This window comes from Zophobas morio, unplaced genomic scaffold (assembly GCF_036711695.1).
Source record: "Zophobas morio isolate AGI-343-1 ecotype UQ-CSIRO unplaced genomic scaffold, CSIRO_AGI_Zmor_V1 ptg000023l, whole genome shotgun sequence".
Classification (NCBI taxonomy): domain Eukaryota; kingdom Metazoa; phylum Arthropoda; class Insecta; order Coleoptera; family Tenebrionidae; genus Zophobas; species Zophobas morio.
The window spans coordinates 7838755-7865907 of NW_026972128.1; the positions used below are offsets into that span (position 1 = coordinate 7838755).

General features: G+C 36.2%; 3 protein-coding genes across 9 annotated transcripts in view; 2 read left to right on the forward strand and 1 right to left on the reverse strand.

Annotated features, from left to right (window-relative positions):
• Positions 1 to 285: 285 nt before the first annotated feature.
• On the forward strand, positions 286 to 20466 carry LOC135134118 (protein 4.1 homolog). Of its 5 annotated transcripts, XM_064062728.1 has the most exons (16): positions 288 to 623; positions 8332 to 8489; positions 8543 to 8690; positions 8740 to 9034; positions 9231 to 9569; positions 9621 to 9793; positions 9843 to 9991; positions 10073 to 10165; positions 10768 to 10962; positions 11122 to 11251; positions 11309 to 16917; positions 18127 to 18348; positions 18534 to 18641; positions 18919 to 19128; positions 19185 to 19374; positions 19426 to 20466. In XM_064062728.1, exons 2-15 carry the CDS (start codon positions 8349 to 8351, stop codon positions 19371 to 19373), a joined length of 8001 nt encoding a protein of 2666 aa, XP_063918798.1. In that variant the 5' UTR covers positions 288 to 623; positions 8332 to 8348; the 3' UTR covers position 19374; positions 19426 to 20466. The 5 variants fall into 5 exon arrangements, with proteins under 5 accessions (XP_063918801.1, XP_063918797.1, XP_063918798.1 ...); XM_064062727.1 differs by having other exon boundaries at positions 287 to 623; positions 8335 to 8489; positions 11122 to 16917; XM_064062726.1 differs by having other exon boundaries at positions 11122 to 16917.
• Positions 20467 to 20769: 303 nt separating this feature from the next.
• LOC135134121 (reticulon-4-interacting protein 1, mitochondrial-like) overlaps positions 20770 to 27153 on the reverse strand; it is a 39823-nt gene continuing 33439 nt past the window's right edge. Inside the window, exons 2-8 of one of the 2 annotated variants that reach the window (XM_064062737.1) lie at positions 22770 to 22828; positions 22486 to 22723; positions 22289 to 22434; positions 22074 to 22232; positions 21735 to 22024; positions 21274 to 21688; positions 20770 to 21221 (exon numbers count right to left, since the gene is read on the reverse strand). In XM_064062737.1, coding sequence (XP_063918807.1) covers positions 21021 to 21221; positions 21274 to 21688; positions 21735 to 22024; positions 22074 to 22232; positions 22289 to 22434; positions 22486 to 22723; positions 22770 to 22817 — 1497 coding nt within the window. In that variant the 5' untranslated portion in view covers positions 22818 to 22828 and the 3' untranslated portion in view covers positions 20770 to 21020. Of the gene's footprint in view, positions 21222 to 21273; positions 21689 to 21734; positions 22025 to 22073; positions 22233 to 22288; positions 22435 to 22485; positions 22724 to 22769; positions 23201 to 27153 lie in introns of those variants that run through there. The other variant, XM_064062736.1, reaches the window with a different exon arrangement.
• LOC135134119 (uncharacterized) overlaps positions 23255 to 27153 on the forward strand; it is a 51899-nt gene continuing 48000 nt past the window's right edge. Inside the window, exons 1-4 of one of the 2 annotated variants that reach the window (XM_064062734.1) lie at positions 23255 to 23902; positions 23951 to 24137; positions 24186 to 24319; positions 24374 to 24854. In XM_064062734.1, the coding sequence (XP_063918804.1) occupies positions 24123 to 24137; positions 24186 to 24319; positions 24374 to 24854 (630 nt within the window). In that variant the 5' untranslated portion in view covers positions 23255 to 23902; positions 23951 to 24122. The remainder of the gene's footprint in view (positions 23903 to 23950; positions 24138 to 24185; positions 24320 to 24373; positions 24855 to 27153) is intronic. The other variant, XM_064062733.1, reaches the window with a different exon arrangement.

Genomic DNA, 27153 nt, shown 5'->3' on the forward strand with positions numbered 1-27153 from the left:
CTTTTAGATAACTCGTTTTAAATAAATGTATACATGATTAGACGTGCATAAATTGATAATGTTGGATGTGCAATTGTTATATTGTCAAACGAGCACAGCCTGCTTTGATTAATCGTGTGATTCAATAAACCGCACTCTCCTACTCACAGAAGCGTTTATTATTAGTCAGAGTACAAAAATGTGACAAAGTTACAATACTGCATCTTCTTATTATTGTGGGGCGTGCCGATGGCACTCATTGCTATGTATATAAAATGACGTAATGTTTTAAATGTTTGCCCGCCATTTTGTAATCCTACGCGTAACGAACTCTCCCAGAAAAGTAGTACCGATTGATATTCGATCGATAGAGTTTGTTTGCAAACCATTGGGCGCAGTTAATGTGCGGAGTACCCAAATTTATCTGTTATCTCGACATCTTTATCGCAAAAATGACGTTTACAGTGTAAATATAAATGTAGAACAAGGTGTCATTTGCAGGTTAGAGTAGTTTAGTCGATTCAGCAGCGTTGATCGTTTGTTGTTTATGGTGTGGCCCATCCCAGTTCGCTGTGAATGTGTGTGCCGTTTCCATAAGAAAATCCTTTATTAAAAATTAATGGATAACATCTGTTGCTGATAAAGTAAGTCCGCTTCAACCATTGTAAACAGATTTTAGAAAAAATTCATCCGGCGTAAACCCATTTCTCCCAACAATCGGACCATTAAAAAGCGATTGTGTTTTGTTATGGTCGTATGTCAAAATATTTACAGTTATTTTAAAAAATGCCATTGTGGTTGTTTGTTTAAATGTTGAATTTTTTTCAAACATATCGTACTCTCATACTTATTGTTTACACCAGCCAACTCTGTTTTTGTGCTGTTTTAAATAGAACATGTTTTGAAATCGGTTTGTGCTTACGAAAATATACTCGAGTTCGCTGAAAAGCCCGAAATGTGTTGTGGTTTATTAAGTAAAATTGCAATCTTGGCACCAAAATCGATACAAAACGTTTAACTTTGAATTATTGGCAGAACTCGATTTTGTTTATTGTGACCCAAATGTTTATCAGTTTTGTTGACCTGTTTACGGTATGCTCATATTATTGGAAAATGAGTAATTTCGAGATTAAATGCTTCAACGGGATTGATAGCGTGTTGTCATTTTCGAAAATATACGGGGTGATTCACCTATAGTCACCATTTCCTGCCAATGTTGACGTTTCCATAGAAACGCTTCCGTTTTGATGTAAATCTGATCCATTAAGTTCCAAGGGGAGTTGTAAGCATTTAAATATTGACTATATTGATTCTAAAACTATATTACAGACGACAAAGAAGCTCACTTTTTATTCGTAGATACAAGAATTTATTGAAAAGATTTGTTTTAGATAGTGCTGTAAAAAAGCAATTGTTTACACATCCTGTAAACATAAAACAACGTTTAAAACAGAAAATGTAGTAATTTTTTAGTGGAAATTTATGGAATAAGATTCCCTTGGGTTTTTCAAAATGTCAATTTTCAAATTTTAAGCGGATTTCATGACTACATACGTCGAAATTGACATAAAAAGCAATTTTAGCATTTGTGTTACGTTTTTCAATTTTCCCGTATAATACCGAGAAAGCAATAAAAACACGATCAGACAGTCATGGATTTTTGATCGTTGCAAAGACAAATCTTCAAAAATCCGTGGCTAACTTTGATCGTGTTAAATGTGTTAAGGTGAATAGGGGAAACCTATAAAACTACCAGGTCATGGTAACAGGTGAGAGATTTATCAAAATGTATGTGTATGTACAAATCATATTATCGATATTTACCCGATGACCAGTGTCTTTAAAAGTATAATTTAACATGTGACTGTCAATACATTTTTAACCTAGACACCATATTATTTTTTTTTACTTATCCGACTTTAAACAAATTGCCAACGAGTTCAGTTAACAAGGTTAGCATCGTCTGGACTGAAAGCGTGTCGGCACTTTGAGCCAATTTAGTGTTGTGTCGCAGACTTTTGTTAGAATTGGAATTTTCAGAATTGTAAATTGGAAGTTCCAAAGTCCATTATGAATTATTTCCAGATCATTTACTCTTAGTTTTATTATAGTTTTAAATTTATGATTATTAAAATGGAAGCATTATTAATCGAGGAACTGATTAATTATACAGCAGTTTTTAAGTGTTATTTATTCATGTTTGTACCGGAAAATTTCGATTTTCATCTATTGATTGAACGTCGCACAAAAATCTCTTCTTGAATTGTGGCCACTTACAGTGATCAGAAATTGTTGCTGTTATATATAGTGCGTGACCTCACGACCCCATCATTTAAGCCGGCACTTAAATAGTTACAATTCTTTTCAACTTCACAACAGATATTTTCAATTGGTCGAGTTATACACACCTTAAGAATTTCCGAGAAAACCCACCCTAACTAACATCGTTGCATTAATAATAATTATTTTAAATCTGTGTCAATATTACTGCAACTCGAAATTTGTGCAGGATCAACTTTCTATTCTATTAATAAAGATTCCCGAATCGGAATACCATGCCATCACTAAAAGTAATTTTGTTTTAACGATTGAACATGACATAACAGTCATTTTGTGAAAGGTCAGCGTCGAATTACTCATTTACTAAAAATACCATTTTCTACTAATAGATTAAAATGATTAATTATATACGTGTCCAGCTTTCGAGTTTTAATGAGCTAATGCACCGAATACACACCCTTGCTTCATCCAGACGAGCAAATTTACACAGACAAAATAAAAAACCGCGTCTGTTGGGTGTGATTAGAACTACAGGTGTGTATGTTCTAACGATCACACTCACCTGTAGATTCTATACGAACGTAGCTAACAAGTGATGGTCATTGACCGTGACGACTCACCCATAATTTATTGGCTGGTGATAAAAGTAATATTTTTAGCGTGGGGTGGCTGAGAAGGGTCTAAAAATATGTTGATTTAATTGTATTCTAAATCAGTCGATTCATAAATGGGGCGTTGTTCCGTGGTAAACACTAGGGAGTGACTTCATGCGTGAATTAGAAAAATTCACACGCTGGCTTGTATTATTTTTAGTTTGGGACAATCTTGCGAATTTGGTTGTCTAGTACAATGCACTTGTTATGTAGGTGAACACCTGCAAGGTTGGAAAAATGCAAATTTGCAAACAATGTCAGACGTGAGTTATAAATTTTATCCTGTACGATAATTAAATGGGTGGTGCTTTGATGAGTAAGCATACCAAGGAAAAGTGTGAGTTTTCAGTGTATATATTCTAGAAAATTGGCTCAGGATGTGCATTTACATTTTATAGTTTTAAATGTTTTTGCACTGTGAAAGTTTAGTCGTTGCATTTAAATTTCACTGTTATTACTAATGCTGAGAAAGTGGTGCGATGGACTCAAAAGCGAGCTCTAATTAATACAACAAAGCTATTGTAAACAACTTTTTATCGTTATAATTATTGTGCTTTGTCGAAGATAAACCTTTCTGTAGTACCGTTTGTTCGGTATTCTCTTATTAATTACTGGATTATTATTACTTTGAATAGTAGCGAAATACCTCGAGCATCGTTTTGTTGTTCATGAATGCTCGGATATTCCACCATAGAAACCTAACACTAAATCTGATGTGGATGCTTGTAATTTATGTTCGTTTGTTCGCAAGCTCTCAGAGGGTGTCATTAAATGTAATTTGATAGCGACTCAGGTAAGGTTGACAATAGGAGTAATTGGCAAGGATAATAAAAAGAATTTATTACTCGGATCGTGTAATCTTCGTGATGGCCAATTCACCACGAACATTATTTAATGGAGTCTAGTCTTAGATAATTGCGGCTTTTGCGCACATGCAAATTGCCGCTTTTGAGAAAACCGTGCGGAGGTTTAGATTGTGTTTTCAGATACGAACGTAGTTTTCTTTGTAGTGGATTCGTATTAGTTCTAGGTTTTCCAATTTCCTTGGTAAACATCGAAGTTTGTGTAATCTGCTCCGAATGTGTTACAGCAGAATCTGTGGCGTCGGATTAGTTTCACAAATTGTTTACTTTTTTTATTAACCGAGTTCCACGAATAGTTTAGGTTATGGTTTTTGTTAAGGTTTGGTCGATGAAGGAGGAATCATTTTTTTATTTTAAGAAATATATCTTAAAGTGCTTTGTTTGCTTTGCTATTATAGATAAGTATATAAATATAGACCAGAAAAATGTGTAAACAGTCGAGTTAAAATCTGGCGGAGGAATTATTGCTAATAATGCATTTTAATTTTCTTTAGTCGAACAGTTACGTTTTTTTTTTTTTTTAATGAATTAAGCTGAGTTTTCTAGGTAAAATTTACACGTCAAATGTTTACCTAGAATGTCGCATGTATTTACACTTTAAGTTCACAGCAACAAAAGAAAGAAAACACTGTAAATAACAATTTACAAAATAATTGCACTTAGTATACATTCTTATCTTGTTCAAATGGAACATCCTGTATTCAGAGTTTAAATAAACTTTCTTATAGTTTTTGTGTCGTTGGATGTTTTATTTTGTCGGTGATTTTAACTGAAGATATCTACAGACGTCCACTTCTAATTTTAGAGACTTAATGAGTCGATTTTGTTTGTTCTGTTAGTTAAAAACAAAAAACTAGGGGAAACGACGCTATAAAAAAATCAAAAATAAGTTTACAGTATTTATAATTAATTTAGTTACTGTTAATATTTATGTATTTAATATCTTATACGTTTGCCAAAGCAGAGTAACGGAAAGTTTTCTACAAATTGTAGACTCTCCTCTCTATTTTTTTTATTGATCAAGTCAAGAATACAGTAATGTTGGGTCTGCCTATATTTAGTAATAATAAAATCGGAATTAGGTAACGACTACTTATCCCAAAGAATATTCTCTTTTGGAGAGACAAAATCATTCAAAACAGGCAGCTTGCTACGTGCTTAATCCTCGCATTCTTTCAATGTGTAAACATAAACAATCGAAGTTAAGCATGTAGTGATAATATATTTTTTATTTGCATTTTAACAGTCCACACATATCTTTATTTTAATTTGTAAGGATTGTCATAAAAATAAATAAAATTTGCAAAATTAAATTTTTAATTTTTCGAAGGAGCTGTGTTTAATCCAAAATTTTTTCGCTGTTTTTACGAAAAATTATTTACACATTATATACTTTAACACATCAACAATAATGATCGTTTTTCGTTTAAAAAATATTTGGTTTAAGTGACATTGTTCAATAAACTATTTACCCACAAATATGCTTTGTCAATTTTTTTTTCAAAAATAGTAAAAGGTGCAGTCGCATTTGAAAACAAAAGTTGTCTTCATTTCGGGCGAAACTAGAAGTAAAGTACAGTGTTTGAGTTAGAATGTAAACACGCATTCCTGTGGAGGCTCGCTTTAATCACTTGAGACGAAAAACATGTGCTTTTATGTAACCATATATTTCAGATCATTTAATGATAATATTTATAAATTTGTTTTATTAACATTTTTGTAAGATAATAAATTATTCTTACAGATAATTACATTTAAATCAAGTAAAGCTGTTTTAGCGTGAATTAAACGGAAAATTGAATAATGAATAAAAAAAAATCATTTCATAAGAACAGGGTGAGTTGCTAAAATCTAAAAGGTTCTTATTTTTGAACCTATGCTAATGGAATTTAGTTTATGAATAAAGAAGAATGAATTCTATTTATGCATCACTTTATTTACATGAAATATCTAATAGAAAAAAAAACAATAATTAAAAAAATCGTAACTGAAATTTTTGAGACAGATCAAATTATTCCATTTATTATGCTTTTCTGAATAACCCAATCCTAGAATTTAGTAAGTTTTACGTAAAGTCGCACTACTAAACAATGGACATCAGTCAAAAAATTATTTTATATATATTTTTTTTTGTAAAAAATTGCAATAATTCACTAATGTTAAGTCATGAAATTTAAAATTAAAAAAGCAAAATCTGAAAAGTTAAAATAGTTTGTGTTTCTGTCTCCTTTAGCTGACTCACCCTGTACAAACACGGGTATGCGTTAACTTTGGACTGTTCGTTTCAAATTTATTGAAGTGAGTAATTCGTTTCAATTGCTTGTTTTATGATGTCTAAATGGGAGGATGTTGCAGCAAGCTGTAAAATGTACATATATCGATTTTTTACGAGGTTTTTTGTCCATCGAGCTACACACTGATACATTTTTATGATCTCTCCCTTGGAAATTACCGTTTCAACGGTAGTATAACCTGGTTAGTGATTTTAAAATTCATTGGTTTATTATTGAGATATTTATAAAATTTGTGGATATTGACATTCCTACTGTATACACTTGATACTCCCTATCTGCTAATTATTGTTTGCGCAATATTTAATTTGTTTGTTATTTTTATATTTTATACATTTTTAATTGAGTTCAGCCTAATTTAATGAGTTGTTGCATTGATATTTTACTCGTATTTTATATTTATTAAGATGTTATTCGACCAAATGTCAATTGATAAATCCTATATCAATTAATATAAACATAAATTTTGCATATATTCATGTAAAAATTGTGTTTCACACAATAATGCTGCCGTAATTAGTGTCATATTGCATGCGTCACAATCCGCATCAAAAATTTGAAGTCATGTAAAAAAGTCAAACCTTAAAAAAATCAAAGTAAAATATTGTGTGTATCTTACGTTGTAATGAAAGTAAAAGATGATGTCATGATAATGTGCATATTGTTACAATACCTCTCACGATGTTGCAGTCACAGCAGAATTTGTGCAGTGACACTGGATGGTACATACCAATTTACCAAGATAAAATAATTGTAAAACGCAACCGACTTTCCAATATATTAGAACAGTTATGCTAATATTTTCATAACAAGATCAGTTTATTTTTGTACTAAATTTAAGTCTCTCCCTAGTCTAGGAGAGTGTTGGATCTTATCGAAAATCATTTTTGGACTACAAATTTAAAAAATTACAAGCGTCATGTTAATAATGGACAACAAAAGTTTATAATAGTCGGATTTTTAATAGCAGTTGAAAAAATGTGTATGGTAATGTTATTAAAACACAAAATTTGTTGTTTTTATATCAGAATAATAACATCAAAAATGCCGTCTTTGTAATTGATTTTGTTTTGACTCGTTTTTCAGTGATTTTAATCAATGGATTTTTGTACGTAGTACCCAAATCCGTAACAACAGTAGGCGACACGGTTTCTAGAACTAGAACGTCGACGTTCGTTACAAATGACTCGTCTAATTTCATGATGATCCCATAAAAATTTCACTGGTACTAAAAAGTGTGTAGGTTTACCACTATCACATAATAATTTTTATGATGGCATTTTAAGTTCATTAAACTAAAACTTGCTAGCTGCATTTATTTGTAATTGACAGGAAGTGGAAGTCGCAATTTATACGCCAGCTTTTTTGGCTAATAACGTTGACGCGTTATCGATTCAAAATTACGTTGACAATGAACTAAAACTAATGTATTGAAAGAGCATGCTTTACAATGAGGGTGGAGTTGTACTAATTTGTTACGAGGTTGCAAGTTTGAGAAAAAATCAAAGGCGAGTCAGAAGTGAGTAATTCCTACAAGCTGATTTTCTTGTCATTGTTAATAAGATTTTATTTTAACTATGAATACGATGAACACTTTTAATCTGTTTTAAGAAAATAATGTCATCACCTTCTGATTTTAAATAGTTGATATACTTGTGATTACTAATCAGTGACAATTGTAAATAAACCTTTTAATAGTGTATTATGAGCACTACAATTTTAGAGAAATATAGTCATCATTTCCGAGTGATGTCAATAGTTCAGTGAAACATTATTATTCCAGGAAAATGACATCATTATGAAATAATTGTGATATTTTTCTGTCTGAAAATATTTTCATAGACAAATTATCACAGTGGTTGTGATTGTATTAGATGTAGCAACTATTTCAACATTTTACAGGATGTTGCGTATTTTTATATTTACTATTTCTGCCAAGAATTGTAATAAGAAACAGTAATTACTTTTTATAGTAAGTACTTTACTCTTTAGTATTTGTCGCCACAAAATAGTTTGTACATAGTGTAAGTTATTTCGTTTAAAACATTTTGTGTTTAAACTTCAGTCTTGATTTCTGAAACCTAAGTAAGAACCGAACTTATCTAACATCTAAAATTCTTCATACGATAAAAGAGTAGGCGACAGTTTGTCTGCGCGATATTTCCGCCCCTCACGGAAACTAGCGTGTTCAGGTTTATGCTTACATAAAACCATCTTAGCACGCTAATTGTCTTTATGACTAAAATTTTTCCATAATTTTGTTAGCAGACTAAAAGGCAAAGATGCCTGGCGAGAAGAAAATGGGTGTAGATAACGATTCCTCCCCTGCTAAAAGCAAAACTTCGACCTTAGGTCGGAGCACAGGTAACACCGTGGCTCACGTGAGCATGCTGGATGGTACCGTCTTGGACGTCAGCATCGAGGTAAAATAAAAACACCCGTCGAAACGTTTCACGAGAAATTTGTGCAATTTCAGCGGAAAGCCAAAGGAAAAGATCTGCTCGATAAAGTGTGCGAAGCGATCAACTTGATCGAGAAGGACTATTTCGGTCTTATCTATGCGGATAGACACGATCCCAGAAACTGGTTAGACCTCGACAAGAGAATTTCCAAATTCCTAAAAAGTACGATGCCGTTGTGAATATGCAAATTAACTAAATCGCGTGTTTGCAGCGGAGCCTTGGAAATTTAGTTTCGAAGTGAAATTCTACCCTCCGGATCCCGCGCAGCTACAAGAAGACATCACCCGCTATCAGCTGTGTCTTCAAATTCGCAACGATATTTTGAATAATCGTCTACCTTGTTCTTTTGTCACCCATGCCTTGCTGGGCTCGTATCTCGTCCAATCAGAATTGGGCGACTACGATCCCGAGACCATGGGACGGAACTACCTTAAAGATTTCAAATTCGCCCCAAATCATACCCAGGACCTCGAGGACAAAGTCATCGAGCTTCACCGTACTCACAAGTAAGGATCGCGGGGGAAATTCGCGGCATATCGATCGAACATCGTTAATAAAATAACGGAAATGAAGTGGACTCAAAACAGAGCCTTGCTAGATTTTGCAATAATAAATTTAAGCTTCCAAAAAAATTTCCGCCGATCGATCTACCGTGACTTGATCAACGTATGAAATCAAGCGTCTAATATGTGGGTTTTATAGGGGTCAAACTCCAGCTGAAGCGGAATTGCACTATTTAGAAAATGCGAAGAAGTTGGCCATGTACGGGGTGGACTTACATCCGGCTAAAGATTCAGAGGGGGTTGATATCATGTTGGGTGTTTGTGCTTCGGGGCTTTTAGTTTACAGAGATAGGCTTAGAATTAATAGATTCGCTTGGCCCAAAATCCTTAAGATTAGCTACAAAAGGCATAACTTTTATATCAAAATCCGACCAGGAGAATTCGAGCAATTTGAATCAACCATCGGTTTTAAGTTAGCAAATCATAGAGCCGCAAAGAAACTATGGAAGACTTGCGTGGAACATCACACTTTCTTCAGGTAATGAGAACTTCACCTATCCGAAAACCATTTCATCGCTTCTTTTTCAAGACTGATGTCTCCCGAAACCAATCAAAAGTCTTCTTTATTCCCAAAACTCGGGTCCAAGTTCAGATATTCGGGACGTACGCACTACGAAACTAAAAAAACGCCCATTGAGAGACCAGCTCCCCATTTCGAGAGGTCTTTAACTGGCAAACGGTTGGCTTCTCGTAGCATGGACCGTAAGACCCTTTTTTGAAGATTTTTCGTGCGTTACGGTGTTGTTTGTAGCTCTCGGAGGAACTCACCCTGAAGACGATTACAATGAAGCTAATAAACGACACACCATGTCTCATCCGCCTGAGCACATCCCCGACATCGATAATCAAAGTCCGGCTAAAGTAAAGTCTCCAAAAGAGAAAAAGGAAAAGAAGGAGAAGGTGAGTTCGTTTTTGATTTTGTTTGCTTTTGTAAACCATCACATGGCAACATTGATTTAATTTTGGCGTCAAAACAATTAGCTTGCTCGGAAAGGCAGTGGTGCCGGATCAGCGGCTTCGGTTAGTTCGGGCAGTTCCGTGGAAGGAGAATACGAAGCCGAGAAAAATCAGAAGGTGTTTTCACATTTTATTTTTCATGATTTTTCAGCAGTGTTTGCTGACGCCTTGTCTTGGTGCTATTATATAATTTGATTGCTAGTAGAACTGTATATACTTATACACCATTTACAGCCATTCACAAGCTTGATTGATATTTTTTGTTTGGGTAACAAGCTACGGTATGGGTGTAAATGCATAGATCAGGACTCTCAAAACACGTTATGTAATAATTTAGTTATTTGTTCTCCTGTTGTGTGTATTTCCGTTGAATTCGGCGATTTCCGTTCGAAACATAAAAGCGATTGAAATTCTTTGGTGGGAGTCCTGAACCGTTGTTGGTTTGTTTTTGGTGAAGATATAGGTTAGGAAAACTGAACTGATTGCATAATTTCCTGCAAGGGTCTTATGAACGCTGTTTAAGTAGAAGAACATTCTGTAATCTGTTACAGTCTTCAGTCTCATGTATTTATTTCGCTTTTTATATTGTCATATAGTATTTGAACAACTCTTGTACATTTATGGTAGCTTTTGTCTTTGCTTCATATGAATTTGCTGCTTAATTCTTGCTTTTTTCAAAAAGTTTTGTTAGTTAATTTTCAATTTTCTCCTACTAACAGAAACCAGTGGGAGGCGTCGCCGTCCTACCAACCGGCAGCTTATTCGGCAAGAAGAAAGATAAGGAAGATAAAGAAAAAGATAAAGAGAATAAAGACGTGAATGCACCTGACCAGAATGGCACCGACGTCGACCTCAATTCAAGCGGAGAAAGTGACACCACAGGCAAAGACAAAAAGGAAAAGGACAAGGCCAAGGTAAGTCCCGACTTTTCTCACCCCTCGTACTATATAGTTGCCGTACAAGTAGTTTTTGGCTTCTGTGTATTTCGATACGGTAGAGGTTATTGAAATTGTCGATTATTCGTAATTTTGTCGCATGATTAATTTTTTGCATGTTTTGCTTTGCCGAATCAGAGTCCCGGTTTCCTTTTCGGTTCTAAGCGTGACAAGTCCCCGAAAGAGAAGAAGGAGAAGGTGGCCTTGGCTGAAAAAGCAGAAAAGGGTGGGCCTCCTCTGGGTTCCCCGCAACTTCCCGCTTACACTCGTGAGTACGCCTACGACGACGAGCAATCCTCACCGAAAAAACCGTTCACCCCAATAGGGTTCAATTACGAACAACACTCTCCCTCGAGTCCCAAAAGCGACCCCGAGAGTCAGCAGTCGCCGTCGACCACAAGAGCCAAAGGGTTAGCTTTCAATTACGCACCCGGCGAAGAAGACAAACTGAAAAAATTGACCCCTGGTTTCAAAGACCCGAAGGTTGACACTGCCGCGTTTTTGGCTGGGGAGCAGTACATGCATGAAGCCCCACTCGAAAAGACCGCCAAACCAGGGGCGGCCGCCGCAACCCCCATTCCGGCTGTTCCAGGCGCCAAGAAGACCAGAGTTGTCAAACTGTTTGTCATCACCGGAAAGAAAGAACCCAAAACTGGAAGGATTGACTTGGATACCGCGAGCGTTGACATAACCGAAGCACAACAGAACATCGAAACTGGGTTAATCGATTCCAAGTATGGATTAGTCGATCCCTCGAATGGTACCGTCATTATTACCGACCCTGGCAATGGGCAGAAAGAAGTGGTACAGGGTCACGTTGATCCGATCACTAAACAGATCATCATCACTTCAGGGTCTGTCATCGATCCGAAAACAGGAAAGAGGGATTCGAGTCTGGGTCAAATCATTTCCATCTCTGGACAACAAAATCACCCGGTCACCAGCCCTCTGGCCATAGCACCCAAAAAACGGGTCATTAAAGTGACGGTGGTCACAGCGAAGAAAGATCCAAAGACGGGTAGAATTGAGGTCGAGAAAGGTAGCACGGAAAATCTTGACGCAACTCTTGACCCAATGACAGGTCATATCGACACTAAATACGGAGTTGTGGACCCAGTTAATAAAAAGATCGTCCAGAAGGATCCTAAAACTGGCAAGAGCGAAGTGCGCCCGATTGAAATCGACCCAAATCTTGGTCAAATCATCGTTAAAGATGGCGTTGTTGATCCTAAGACGGGTAAAGTGGATAATACTTTGGGTCAGTTGATTACTATTGCGGAAGAAGGAGATGCGATTGTTCCAGTTACCGCCGTCACGGCTAAACGTGATCCAAAAACGGGCGAGTTGGACCCCACTCAGGCTCATAAAGAAACCACCAACGGTAAAATCGACTCCAGACACAATCTCATCGTTACAAAATACGGTGCTGTGGATGTTAAGAACAAGAAGATTTTGTCGCGCGATCCTAAAACTGGAAAGATTGAGGAGCGTCCAGTGCAGTTTGATGCACAAGACAATATTATTATACTGTCTGGAGTAATTCACCCCAAAACTGGAGTCAAAGATGAAAATCTTAGCCAAATACTTCAAATCGGTCCGGAGAGTGATCCACAAGTGAAAGTGATCTCTGTGTCTGGAAAAGTCGACAAGAAAGGTCTTGATCCTAAGAACATGTCGCCAGTTGAGGAATCAACTGCTTTGTATGATCCAGACACTAACAAAGTGTACACGAAATACGGCGTTTTCGACCCTATTAACGAAACTTTGACTTACTTCGACCCCAAGACTGGTAAAACAGAGACTAAGCAGGGTCAACGAGATCCTACCTCTGGAGAAATTTTGTTCAGAGGTTTGATTAACCCGAAGACCGGCAAGGTTGATAATAACTTCGGACGAACGATTAAAGTTGATATTAAAGGTGAGAAAGTTGATCCAGCTGTTGAAAATCAACCGACTTCAGTGGCAGATGTTAAGAAACCGGTACCAGTTTCACCTGTCAAGTTACCTGGTCCACCACCTATTGTTCCAAAAGGTAAGAACAAAATCGTCAAAATTTTGGTCATTACGGCTAAAAAGGATCCAAAGACGGGCCATCTTGACGTGGAAAACGGCCACGTAGATCAGTCAGCTGGTGTTTTACATCCGACGGGAGAAATCGATTCGAAATATGGTTTGATCGATCCTAAGAAAGGTACTGTTACTTTCACCGACCCTGCTACAGGCAAACAGGAGACGATACAAGGTCAAGTTGATCCTGTCTCTGGACAAATACAGATTGTTACCGGTCCAGTCCTTGATCCAAAATCTGGAAAGAAAGATAATAGTTTGGGACAAGTTATAACCGTGGTGGGTAGTACCGATGATGTTGCTAAAGAACCTAAACAAGCTGTCAAAAACACGCTTCCGTCACATCCCACTCCAAAGAAACGTGTTGTTAAAATTTTGGTCATCACCAGTAAGAAGGATCCTAAGACTGGTAAAATCGATACAGAGAAAGGTACCGTTGAGAAGCTAACAGCAACAGTAGATCCAGTTAGCGGAATTATCGAATCCAAATACGGTAAAATCGATCCACAAAACAATAAGATCGTCCAGAAAGACAAATCAGGGAAACCCGTTGTCACACCTATTAAAATCGACGAAAACACCGGCCAGATTTACGTCAACGACAACATTCTTGATCCCAAGACGGGCAAAGTTGATCCTAACTTGTCCCAAGTTATCAATGTCGTAGATCCTCAACATCCTGCGGTCGTGATTACTACAATCACGGCACGAAGAGATCCGAAGACAGGTGCTATTGATTTGGCGAATGGACGCCCTGAGACCACCAACGGCAAAATTATTCCAGAAACCGGAGAAATAGTAACCAAACAAGGAACAATCAATTTGAAACTGATGAGAATCACAACACGTGATCCTAAGACTGGTCAAATACAGGATAAACCAGTCCAAGTCGATAAGGATGACAATATTATAATATCCGGTGTTGTCGATCCTAAAACAAAAACTGTTGATCCTAATCTGGTGCAAGTCGTACAAGTTGGCAGCGAAGTGGATCCAGAAATCCAGGTCACCACTTACGTCGGAAAAGTTGATTCTAAAAAGAACACAATCGATTCGAAGAATGCTACACCAGACACGACACCCGGTCTTTATGATCCTGATAGAAATAAGATTTACACTAAGTATGGACATCTGGATCCTGTTGAAGAAACCTTGACGGTTATTGATCCAAAGTCTGGAAAACTTGACACAAGACAGGGACACTTGGATCCAAATACTGGCGAACTGATCTTCAAAGGTGGTTTTGTTAATCCGAAGAATGGGAAAGTCGAGAAAGATCTTGGTCGTGCTGTGTCCATACATATTACAGAACCGGCTATCGATCCAGTGGCTTCCCAACAACCGTCAGAGAAAGAATTACAAAGAGTTGCTACCACAATACAGCCTAAAGCTGTCGAAACCCCTGTTAAACCACCACCTAGTGTCCAACCAACACAACCAAGTGTGGTAACTCCCGTCAAGGCAGCTCCTGTTGGTAGAGAAGTGCTAGTACCCAAACACCGAATCGTAAAGATCATGGTTATCACTTCTAAGAAAGATCCAAAGACTGGTACTGTTGACACAGAGAACGGACAAGTCGAACATTTGACAGGTATCCTAGATCCCGTTACTGGTCTCATTGAAACAAAATACGGTCAGATTGATCCAAAAACTGGTTGTTTGGTCCTTCGTGACACAGCTACCGGTAACATCGAAAAAGTGCCTGGGAAAGTCGACCCGACTACTGGCCTAATCACCGTCAATGGAGGTCCAGTAATCGACCCTAAAACTGGTAAACCTGATGATACGTTGGGTCAAGTATTCTCAGTTGTTGGTTTGAAACAAGCCCAAGATCCCAACGCCGCCCCCATACCTAAGAAACGAATAATCAAGATCACGGTAATCACCACGAAGATCGATCCCAAGACCGGTAAGATTGAATCAGAGAAGGGACAAATCGAGCAGTCGACGGCGTTGTTGAACCCTGAAACCGGCTTGATCGAATCTAAGTACGGTCTGATTGATCCTAAGAACGGCAAATTGATCGTGAATGATCCAAAAACAGGAAAGATCGACGCTAAGGCAGCACAAGTCAACGAGAATAACGGTCAAGTGGTCATTAGTGGCGGAGTCGTTGATCCGAAATCGGGCAAAGTTGATAATTCACTGGGACAGGTTATCAGTATTGCGGGACAGAATGATCCTGTTGTTGAAATTGTTACAATAACAGCTAAAAAGAATCCTTTAACGGGAGAAGTTGATGTTAATAATGGCCAGATGGAGAGTTCTAAGGCCAAGAAGATTTCTGCCACGGGAGAACTAGTGACCAAATATGGTACCATCGATTTGCGTCTTCTCAGGATTATAACCGTCGATCCAAAGACCGGAAAGTCAGAATCCAGACCGATTCTAGTCGATTCTGAGGGCAACATAATCATAACTAACAATGTAAAAGATCCAAAAACCGACACCGTCAATCCAGATTTGGGACAAGTTATTAAAGTTGGTTCTGAGGTTGAACCAGAGGTGTACGTTGTATCTTTCGTCGGAAAATTCGACCCTAAAAAGAACACAATCGACACTAAAAGTATCACACCGGAAATTTCCAACGGTCTCTACAATCCAGGTACTCACAAAGTCGATACGAAATACGGTCAACTTGACCCTGTTAAAGGAACACTGACGTACATTGACCCTAAAACGGGACGACAAGAAGTCAAACAAGGTTTCGTCGATCCTAGTACGGGCCAGATTTTGTTCAAAGGTGGCTACATTAACCCTAAAACTGGCAAACCAGACCCATACTTCGGTAGAATCGTCAGTGTCATCATCAACGATCCTCAGGTTAATCAAAATGGCGAAGTCGTCCCTAGGACGGTCGAAAATCTGAAAGTCGATCCGAAAACCAACCAAGTCTGGGTGTTTGATCACCATGATAACGTTAGCAAACAGGATGTGTATTCCACTGGACATATTGACCCAGTTACTGGGTATATTATCACAGTTTACGGCACGATCGACCCCAAGAGCGGCGCTATCTCCAAGATCGTGAAAGTCGATCCAAGTAATGCCAAAATCGATCCAGAAACCAACCAAGTGTTTACGCAGACTGGCGAAACCGACGAAACCGGTGCTCCTTTGTATTCCGCTTCAGAAATTGATCAAAAAACTGGTACCATTTACACCAAGTACGGAAAGATTGATCCGAAGACTGGAAAATTGGTCATCATCAGAGTATATTTGATCACGGAGTCCGATCCGACTGGTAAAGTTAAGGAAGTCGATCCTCAAGATTGTCAATTCGATGAGAAAACAGGAAGAATTGTTAGTGTGACGACCCAGACCATGTACATCTACACGATGGTCGACCCCAAGACGGGTAAAATAATCCAAGTCAATCCCAACGATCCCATGGTGAAGAACGCCAACACTAAAGTGTCGCAAGTTTTGACTCTCTCTGGAGAAATTGATCCAGTTACTGGTAAAATACACACCGAGTGGGGCGACATCGATCCAGTCACACTGGACATAGATCCGAAGACAGCCAGAACAGATCCAGTGACGGGGCAATTAATTTTGAACTGGGCACAAATCGACCCGACTCACTTCTCCGACTTGAAAGACACCAAGATCAAGATCAAAACGTACAGAGACGACGATTCAAACGCTTCCAGCGACGACGACTTGAACGAATACGCGTCAGAGAATCTCAAGGATATAGCGAATCTCTCGATAAAGACAGCCAAATCTCCGACGACTCCGGTTATTGTGAAGACGACAACGAAACAAATTGTTACGAAAGACAAAGATGGGGTCACCCAGAATATCGAAGAACGAGTTGAAGATGGGCGCACCGGACAAATTACAGTCTCGACACATGTCAATAAGGTAAGACGATTTTGTTTTATATTTATTACGACTACATTGAAAAAGTGCCCGATCTGCTAAGACTTATTTTTGAAAATTTCTATTTCGTGTTTTTAATTTTTATTTTGGATTTTTTTGATGTTAAGGGGTGTTTTAAATTGTTCGGTGTAAAAGAGATGTTTGAAACACCCCGTATGCTGAGGATTATTAATTAATATAGTTTCGTTTTTATTACAGTTGCATACAATTGCAGTGCTTTTGTTTTTTGTTTGTTTTTTTATTTCGTATTCATTTTCATCAGCTTGAGACAATCTACGTACTTGATAATTTGTTTTTGTTTGATTTGGTGTAATGTTAAAAAAATGATCATATCGAATTTTTAACAACGCGAAGGACGGCACTTTAAGAATTGTGTTGATTTAACAAAGAGCTTAGGTTATTAAATTGTAATTAAATGTATTAAATAATAGCTAAAAATAACATTGACTATACTTTTTCAGTTTTTGTAAGATGTGGTTCACATTTATTTAAAAATGTAATTATTTAGAATGGCTCCTTTTCAATGAAATTTTTATGCAAATATCATACGTTAAAAGTGTTTGAACATATTTTCTGTATTCAACGTTTCGAAAACTTTACGACATACTTATGCAAAGATTCCAAATCTATCAAAGTATAATCGAACTTTTTCTATACAGTGTTTTACTATTGTTTGTTTTGAAATACACCTATCTTTTCAATTTTATATTTAATCACTATCAGAAACTTTCTATGGCACTGCTTTACGCTACTACAACAAAATAAAATATATTATCATCACACATAATAAAAATTTTTCAATCAAATAAACTAAAACATCTAATCGAGTTGAGTCAGGTCAGGTTATACGAAAGTGTACTGAATGTATAGTTAGAGCTGCGCACACTTTACGCTCAAATATGCTACTTTTCCTGTTACTTAATACATAGCAATATTGTTTGAACTTTTTTCCTGAACATTTTATTATGTAAGTTTAATTACAAAATTCCAGCAAATAATTACTTTAACGACAGCGTGGGGCTAATAACGCATACACGTGCATTTTCTCATAGTTATATTGTCCCAAAACCTGAACTTTAGCCTCGTTTTATTTAAGTCGTTTCTTTTATACTTTCGTTGCCATTTCATGTTTCTCTCAGTTGTTTTATTTGTTTTTTTGTTTACGATTTTTTTTTAACTTTACGTACAAAGGCCGATGCACCGATTGATGATGGTAAATCACCTTTCGTTACCGCCCGTGCTGTAACGACACGTACTGCTACTACGCACGAAGATCTAGGCACTAACGCACGCACCCAGCAACTCGAAGAAAAAACTGTGGCCCATTCGATGACATCCAGCGCGACAAGACAAGAACAACGCACGGTTACCCAGGAAGTAAAAACAACCAGTACTGTTGTTAGTGGAGATCAGGTTATTATCCCTTTGTTGCTTTATTTTTTTATGGTTATTTAACAGATTAATCAGTGTGGTCATTAAAAGTAATCACAGTTCATTTTTCAGAATTGTTACTTGAAACTTTTTTCTTTTGTTTTATCATTCATTTAAGTCAATTTTGTGTTGCTTTCTTCACTTTTCTTAACTTGCATGGCTTTTAGCTGGGCAGACGAGATAGTGTTAGCTCGACTAGTTCAGGTGATTCTGGCACACCCATTGATCCACCAGATGATCCAAATCACCCATATTACAACAATAAAGTATACAAGGTACGTTTCACGAAATTCGCTGTGCGATACTGAGTAAGTAAGCACGTGACAAGTAAGTGTGTTTGTACGTATTAGATGTTTGATGTTGAGTGTGGGCATGTTGTAGGGAAAATGCTTAAATCATTTGATTACGTCATGTATTTACTTCACAGGCTCCCACATACACTCACAAAACACTAACACACGTTTTGTGTATTTCCTGATTTCTTGTTTTCAACACAGTTACACTCGCTCGAACTTTTTCAAATGTGATGTTTTCATTTCGTTATCTGTTCAGGATCTTCCTGGGGGCATTGTCCAGACCGAAAGCGTTGTTTATAGTGGAGATCCAACCATCCATCACACTAGCACAACAAATGTTCCAGTGGTAGCAACTGAAGCTAGAAAAGTGCATTTGACTTCTGACGATGGCAACTACAGTGCAACCGGCGAAATTGTCAGCTCGCAGACCATCAGTTCAAAAACTAGAACAGTTGAAACAATCACAGTCAGTTTTAACAAACTTTTTCAAATCCATTGTTGACTCCAAAATAATTGTTTTAGTATAAAACTGAACGCGATGGTGTTGTGGAGACACGAGTCGAGCAGAAGATCACGATTCAGTCAGACGGAGATCCGATAGACCACGATAGGGCCTTAGCCGAAGCCATCCAAGAAGCCACAGCTATGAATCCGGACATGACCGTGGAGAAGATAGAAATTCAACAGCAAACAGCGCAGCCGCCGCAATAAGGTGGTGAGATCTGGGGTTTTTGTCTGAATGGTGTTAACTGAGAGTTTCTAGGTTTTGGAGTAATTGGCTTGAAAAACTGCCGAAATTTTTTTCAATTCATTAGCTTTGCTTCACGACCCATATTTAATGTTTGCATCTGACAAAAACTACCTGAAGCTGGCCTCTTGTGTATTATAAAATATTTATAATTTAGATGTAAGATTGTTTTATTTTCGGTGAGTACATCACTGTTTAACTTTGTTTAAGTTGTTCGAATATTCTCAAGCTTGGTGTATGGTCACTTTTATTAATCTAATCACTTTATTTTATTTGTTTTGTTTTATTTGTTTAGTGATTATAATGTAAAAAGTGGATAAAACTGCAATAAAAAAGTGCTTTTCATATTTTAAAAATTTAAGGATTTGAAAATTGAACTAAATTTCCAATGTGTTCATCAAAAGAGAAGTTAAAATTTATCCATCACATTCCATGTTATATATAAAATATATGAGCTAATGACGCATTGAGTATAAATTGTGGATATTAAACTAAAATATGTATTTGTTGTCTATTAAGAAATTTTATGTATTGTTTTTACACACGCAAGCTATACTGTAATTGAAGGGGCCCAAAAATACTGTCCGTTTTAGCGACAATAAACACGGATAAGTCAAAGTCTCTATATTATATGTTGCTTTAAAGTAATATGATAATATTTATTAAATGTATATTCCATGACACTGAATGTTCAATTATTTATTATTTGGTCCCTCTTCTCTTCCATAAGTCAGCTGGGAACATTTGCCTTGCATTTTGTCAAGTTTAGCTTGTCGATTATTTTAGTTCGTAGATTTTCTATGATATATAGCATCATATTATGTGGTATTATTTAACTAAATATGATTTATACTTAGCTTACTCAACTTTTTGCGACGACTCGAGTGGAAAAAATCTCAACCGTATTGTAAATATTAAGAATTTCCAAGCTGAGTATGAATCTTGATTGCTTTAATTTCATTTTATTGCAGCTCTAGCAATTACATATAAAGATAGTTGTTTTTACGTATTGTTTTAAATTTTTTATTTAATTAATAAACATGTTTTAAAAAGAAATGTTTGAACAAAGATTTTATTTAGCGAGTAATACGTTATGTGGAATTTCAGATAACTAAATCATAAATTTTTATTTGTGGTCACACACGCAAGTACAGTGTAACGGTGCTTAATTTCTTTTAAACATTTTTATATCATTGATGGTGTGAGGCACCATAGGCTTAATAACTTCCCAGCTAAAGAAATTATCGTAAGTTTTATTCTGAATTTAAATGATGTATTCAAATAAAGCGGCTATTTCAACTTCAAAGGAAGGACGGAAAAGGTGATTTGTTGTCTTAAAAATATATGGTGCTCCCTGAGTTCACCCACTGTTGCTAACAAATATTTATTAACATGTTATTGCATACAGTTTATAAAACAAGAATCACCAAATAAATAATGTTGGCAGTACAAAAAAGGCACAGTTTTAAGAGGAAACGTTAAGTCGCTCTTTCGCCGTTAAGACACACTTAAGTTAATGGTACCCTTTTGCTAAAGTTACTATTTTTTGCGTTTTTCTTTTATAAAAAACGTTCGTTTGTACTATTCGTCATCTATAGCTCTCTAAAAATTTATCTAAATGTGACTACAGTACTACCTATGGAATCCCAGGACTGAATGTGATTCAAGGCGATTTCTATATCCTGTGGATGAAGCACCTTGTCGACGACAGTTTGGAGATACCCATTTTCCACCATTTCAGCCAATTCATCCAAACTCACGTAGCACATGTGTCCTTCGTCAAAATCGTTAAATGATGCACCTAACACTTTCTAAAAAAATTTACAAAAATTCGTCAACATCAACATACAAGATCCAACTTACTTCAAAAACAGACTTGATGTAAATATAACTTTGTATAAAGAAGGCGCTAAGAAACCCACAAGAATCGGAATACAAGTCTTCTGGTTGAGTTGAGACGATGCGTCCTAAACACAAATCTTCAAGTGTTTTTGTGTTTAGGACGCATTTCTTCGTCATTATTACAAAGTCGAATTTATCTCGCAATTCAAGTTCTTTTTGAAAAGCGTTTAATGACTCATGAGGTAATTCTAAACTAAGTATGGCTTTATCATCAGATTTAACTGGTTCTGGAGAGACTATGACTTCACTTGCACCTAAGGCTTTGGCAACAGGAACTGATCTTTTGGTGCAACTTGTTGTGATGTTGGCTTTCCAGTGTTTTAAAATTTGGATTAAAACACTTCCAACGGGCGTACAACCATCGAGCACCAGAAATCTAAAAATTAATATAAAACACTGATTTGTTCAGTTGTTGAAAGTACCTTCTATTTTCAGCGTTATCTTGATCTACTTGGATTTGTCTGAGGGCACTCAAAGCTAAAGTCCCTGCATAAGGAAGACTACAGGCACCTTCAAATCCGACATTTTTTGGTTTTCTACCTATTCTAAATTCTGGGATGATCACACACTGCGACATTGTACCTTCATGCCAAAATGGAACTGTCAACCACACTTCATCCCCAATTTCTAGTCTTCTAACGTTTGAGCCTACATCAGTAATAATTCCAGTGCAATCTCGACCTAAAGTTACAGGCAAACCTCCATTTGAGTGCTTAAAATATTAATCATTACTGTGTCCATCAAACATTAAACAAGCAAACCTTATTGTATATCTTTTGAAGAATTTTACGCAGTCTTTTCCCATATCCACTACATATTTGAGCATCTACTACATGTACTGAGGCCGCTTTTACAGAGATTATTACCTCGTTTTCATTACATACATCTGGAGCTCTCGCATTTTCAACGACAGCTGCCGACTATTAACAAAAAATTAATCATACTTTTTTTGTATTAGCAGTTTATTCAAATTTACTTCAATTCCTAGATAATTCGTGCACTGAATCGCCTGCATGTATCTCACAATGGATTCTTTTTTCTTTATAGTTAAGGCAAAAATCATCCCTGCAGCACTCCCACACACAAAACCTGCACATAAAAAACACACATCTCTCTTCGTCCCTACAAATTTTACAATGTATTGTGAACTTCACACGTCACAATCAGGTTTACATTTTTTCCAGAAAACTTGTGCTAAACTGTAATATAATTTTTGAGGGTCGAGGTGCTGCCAAAGCTGTTGTTGAGCTTTCACGCTTAAGTTTACAACATAGTCCCATAAAGCATGTATACTATTTTTCACCTGTTCTGAATATGAACTGTTCCAGACTTGTAGGGCCGCAGATTTACTCTGTTCTGAATACTGCTGGAAAAGGTCCTTACTTTGAGACGCCGCTAAGCTTAGTTGAACCTGTAACAGAAATGTCAGAGAAATGTTTTCATATACGCTACATTACCTGAAGATTTTCGAATTTCTGTGAACTTCTAAACAGTACCTCATCCATTTTAAATCATGCTGTAAGAATTTAAAATAAAACAAAAATGTTTGTTATGTAACTGCCATTTCAAGTGAGCAGAAACGAACAAAGTGGCTTTAAATAATCATTCTGGAAGGCTTTAGTGAGGAATATGTTACTGGATACGGATTTTTTTTTTTGGGTGTAATAAATTGATAAAAATGTTTTTAATTTGACGTCGAAAATTTTGACAAGTGGGTAGAGGTTATGTGGGCGTGGTTATTTTTTTTAAAATTTGATTTGAAGTCCATTAATAATTTAAAGAAAAAAATTGGTACTTTTAATTTACGCGAATTCGTTGTTCGAATTGCTTTCATTAACAAGACCAATTAATGCAATCATAATTACTAAAACAAAAAAATCAAACAAAAACAATGAAAAACAAGGTTTTGTTGTTAGGTTGGCAATACCTCTCTCAACATAACGACATAACCTACAACGTTGTGTACATTGCAAACCAGTTATTTGGGTGAAAAATTGCAGAAATGTGTTTTAATTCATCATTTGTTCAAGCTTCATTGCAATAACTATTGTAAATAATGGAATCCTCACCAGAACCAGAACCAGAGAAAGCAGTGTCACTGCCAGAACTTGTTATTCTTAAAAGAGAACAGTTCACTGCAGAAGATTACATGGCTGAAGATAATTTACCAAAAGACAATTTGGAGGCTCCTTTCTCTGAAGACAGCACGTGCACAATGAAACCCTATACGAAATGGCTTCAAGAAAACGAAAATATGTCTTCAACACTGATAATGCAGTACCAAAAAAAATCGGGAAGTTTTATTTTATAAATGACTAAACAACGAAGCCCCGTAGACCAAAAATAACGAAATCTAAAGCAGCTGCACCAGAAAGGCAGAAAAGTGTCTCAAAGAAAAGGCATAAATTGCATTATACGAAAGTGGACAGCAGTGGAAATATGTATTTAATGCATTGCGTGCATTCCAAGTCAGATTTATTTTTTAATGATGAGAAAAAGTGCAGTTATGAATCTTTTAAAAAGCTAGACCTGGCGTTTCACATTGTGGACGAAATTGCGCTAGAAGGCCTAGATGGAATTACCCTTGAGGGTAAGTTTCTCTGCGTTTTCTAATTTGTTTTTATAATTTAATTTACAGCATTTTGGAAACGTTTAAAAATGTATTTCCAAATAACATTAGTAAAAGTGTGGCGGATAAAATTTGGAGGGTTATTTGCAGTAATAAAAGATTAAATTTTTACGTTTTAAAGGAGCCGCGAAACGAATTAGTTTTTTTTGATCGATGTAAATATTTAGATATTGATTCAGGCATGTTTGTTGAACCAGTATGTATTTTATTTTTAACTGTAACAATAGTAATTAAATGTTTTTAGTTTATGGAATATAACGATATTTATCCCTTTGCATCAGTTAATGGCACTGAAATTAGAGGATCCTGTTCAACTTTTCACACAAGAAAGGAGAATAACGGGGTCCGCAAATTTTCCGTGGACAAAGCTATTAAGTTGTAAGTGTACATTTCTGTAGCTATTTTTAATCGAAACTAAATTTTGAACTATAGGTATGACCAAAAGCTAGTTTTCATGGGAGATCAATCCTTGCGAAGCAAGGCCCTGATAAACGAAGAAACCGACCCGAACATAGAACTACAGGACGTTGAATACTATATGTTGGAAAAAATCGGACGTTCTCGAGACCAGGGTGAATTCACTCAAAGCAAAATGTCGCTACCTCATGACGTTAAAAAGGTTTACCACAACAGAAAAGTGTTACTGCAACACTACCTGATTGCGCACCAAAGTTTCTGTTTAAAATCGCTACCCATGCGTCAAAATATTTCCGGCGGTTTGATACATCTGTCGCGATTTTATCGCAAACGCAAGACAAAACAGATCGCAATCATGGAAAGGGTTTCACATATTCTTAAATCAAAACCCAACAATCAAATCGAGTTGAACGAGTTCCGAAAAATTTTTGGACGAAATATTTCTCTTGTGAAGTTGATAAAAACGGCGGATTTCAGAAAGTTTTTTAAATTATATGTAATATATTGGAGTTACTGTTGAGGATATTTTTAAGTAATGTTTTGTTACAGGTTTTTCCATATAGAAAGTTGTATCCTAATGCTACAAAGCAGGAATCTATATTAATAAAAATGAATCGCCGAAATGTATGTACGCCCATAACTTGAGAACGACCGCACCGAATCGGACGATTCCTTTTTTTACGTGTTCCTTATCGTCAGGAGAAGGTTTATATGTAAGAATATTTATGAAAAATGAGACCGGTTAAAGATAAAAAAATTTTAAAAATTTTGCACGGGAATCGCCATTTCGTATCAATTTGAATAGTTGGCGTCCTGACGGAACCTGTCGCCTGACTGACGTGTCATGCAAAACTATTTCTTCCGTGCGATTGTGAAAAGTATTAATTTGCATTTCAAATCGTTGTTTGTTTTTTCGTAACAAAAAACGTCGTTTATTTTTAAAAAAGTGTTGGTTAAAGTGAATTTAGTTACGCATTGCGAAAGTTTCTTATTAATTTTGATCTGCCATTCTATTTACGTATCTTCACTTTGTTGGTTTCGACAAAACCTCAAACTTTACCGTTATGCGAGGATTTAATTTGAAATTTTCAATATTTTAAAATTCTCAAGACAAAATTTACAGATTTGATTGAAAATGTGAAAATAATTCTGTGTCGTTTTATGAAGTTCATTACAATGCCGAGAAGACGACAAGCTGACATAGGTCCACGAAGTCAATCAAATATGCGACGAACTACCTCAGGTGCAAATCGCAATGATTTATTTCATGGGTAATTCGGATACGGAAGTTGATCAGCGTTGTGCTCATAATCAACATCATCAAACATTGAAGCGAGACATTGGGTGGTATGAATAAAAATGAGTAGATACTCATATTCGAAGTACGAAATACCTAGAAAGAGTAATAATCTTATATACCTGAGCATCTACTCTATGTACTGAGTACTTACTTGGAAACATTGTATCTCCCCGGACACAAATTGAACATCTACGCGTTTTGTGAGCATTTAATCTAAAAATGAGCATCGGCGTGGCAAATGACTGAGCTGTCTGTAAAGCAGCTTAGAAAACGAGTAGGATCGTTGTAAAAGTGAATTTTGACTAAACATGGATACTTTCATGAACGTGGAGCGTCGTCAAAAGGTGCATTCAGTTTGGAAAACACATTAGCAGCGGGAATATCGAAAACTTTTCAGGTAATTAACTTTTATTTATGCATAAATTGTGCAGTACGTTTTTTCTAACACTGGCCATAGAGATTCCCATCTCAAGGTGTCTACCCATACTGACTTATATTTTGGTGGCCCGATTTTTGCCTTGATGGTTGAACACTGTCATTGTTTTCCTTTTTTGTTGTATCGAGATGCTACTTGAGCATCAACTGGTACCTATTGAAGTATTAGCATCATCTAGAAAAACTAGAAACATTTGGATTTGATATTCGAGTAGATGCTTCGTATTTCGAGTATGAGCATCTACTCAGTTTTATTTATACCAACCATTGTCAAACAACTGATCGAACGTTTTTTCGATAGAACTTCCTTCGCACCAAAAGTATAATGTAACATATTCATATTGTATCTCCAAAATTATCTGCGAAAATCGAGTGAGCCGTCCCATCAATTTTTAATGAATAACAATTTACCATGCTTACAATAACTTTAAAACGTCTGCAAGATTTCAAAGTATTCATTTCTGCAACTCAATAAAATAAATTGTCTGATCCATACATTTTTTTAAGTCACTGTAAAAGCAAATCTAAAAAATTGGTCTAAAGAGTTTAGACAGTACTTCCCTCGCTGTCGGAAACGTGACGACTGCATGTCTATTATGTTTTTTTTTGCAGTGGATTTCAAAGCATTCGGTTTTGTAGTTCCTGAGTAAACCAATAAAATAAATTTACGCATTCATTATTTTTTTGAGTCACTCTATATATGCAAATTCAAAAAATGTGAATGGAATGATAAATTACAAGTACAGACTTATCATATTTTGTATATTCTAGATAGGATTTATTCGGCACACTTTTGAACTGACGTCATCAGTTTTTTGGAGAAGATAACCACATATATTTTGACTAAAAATTTATTATGCTCTTTATAACCTTAAAACATTTGCAAGATTTCAAAACATTGGGTTCTGTAGTTCCTGATTAAATCAATAAAATAAATTTACGCAATCATTGATTTTTTTGGGTCACCCTGTATATGCAAATCCAAAAAATATGAATGGAATGATAAATCACAAGAAGAGACTCATATTTTGTACATTTTAGATAGGATTTATTCAGCGAA

What these genes read in the sequence shown, in the direction of transcription:
- LOC135134118 (XM_064062727.1), top strand. Translation starts at nt 8,349, where the DNA reads ATGCCTGGCGAGAAGAAAATGGGTGTAGATAACGATTCCTCCCCTGCT. An exon ending in AGGAAAAGGACAAGGCCAAG is followed by an intron (nt 10,963 to 11,121) that starts GTAAGTCCCGAC and finishes TTGCCGAATCAG; the next exon opens with AGTCCCGGTTTCCTTTTCGG. An exon ending in GAACAGTTGAAACAATCACA is followed by an intron (nt 19,129 to 19,184) that starts GTCAGTTTTAAC and finishes TAATTGTTTTAG; the next exon opens with TATAAAACTGAACGCGATGG.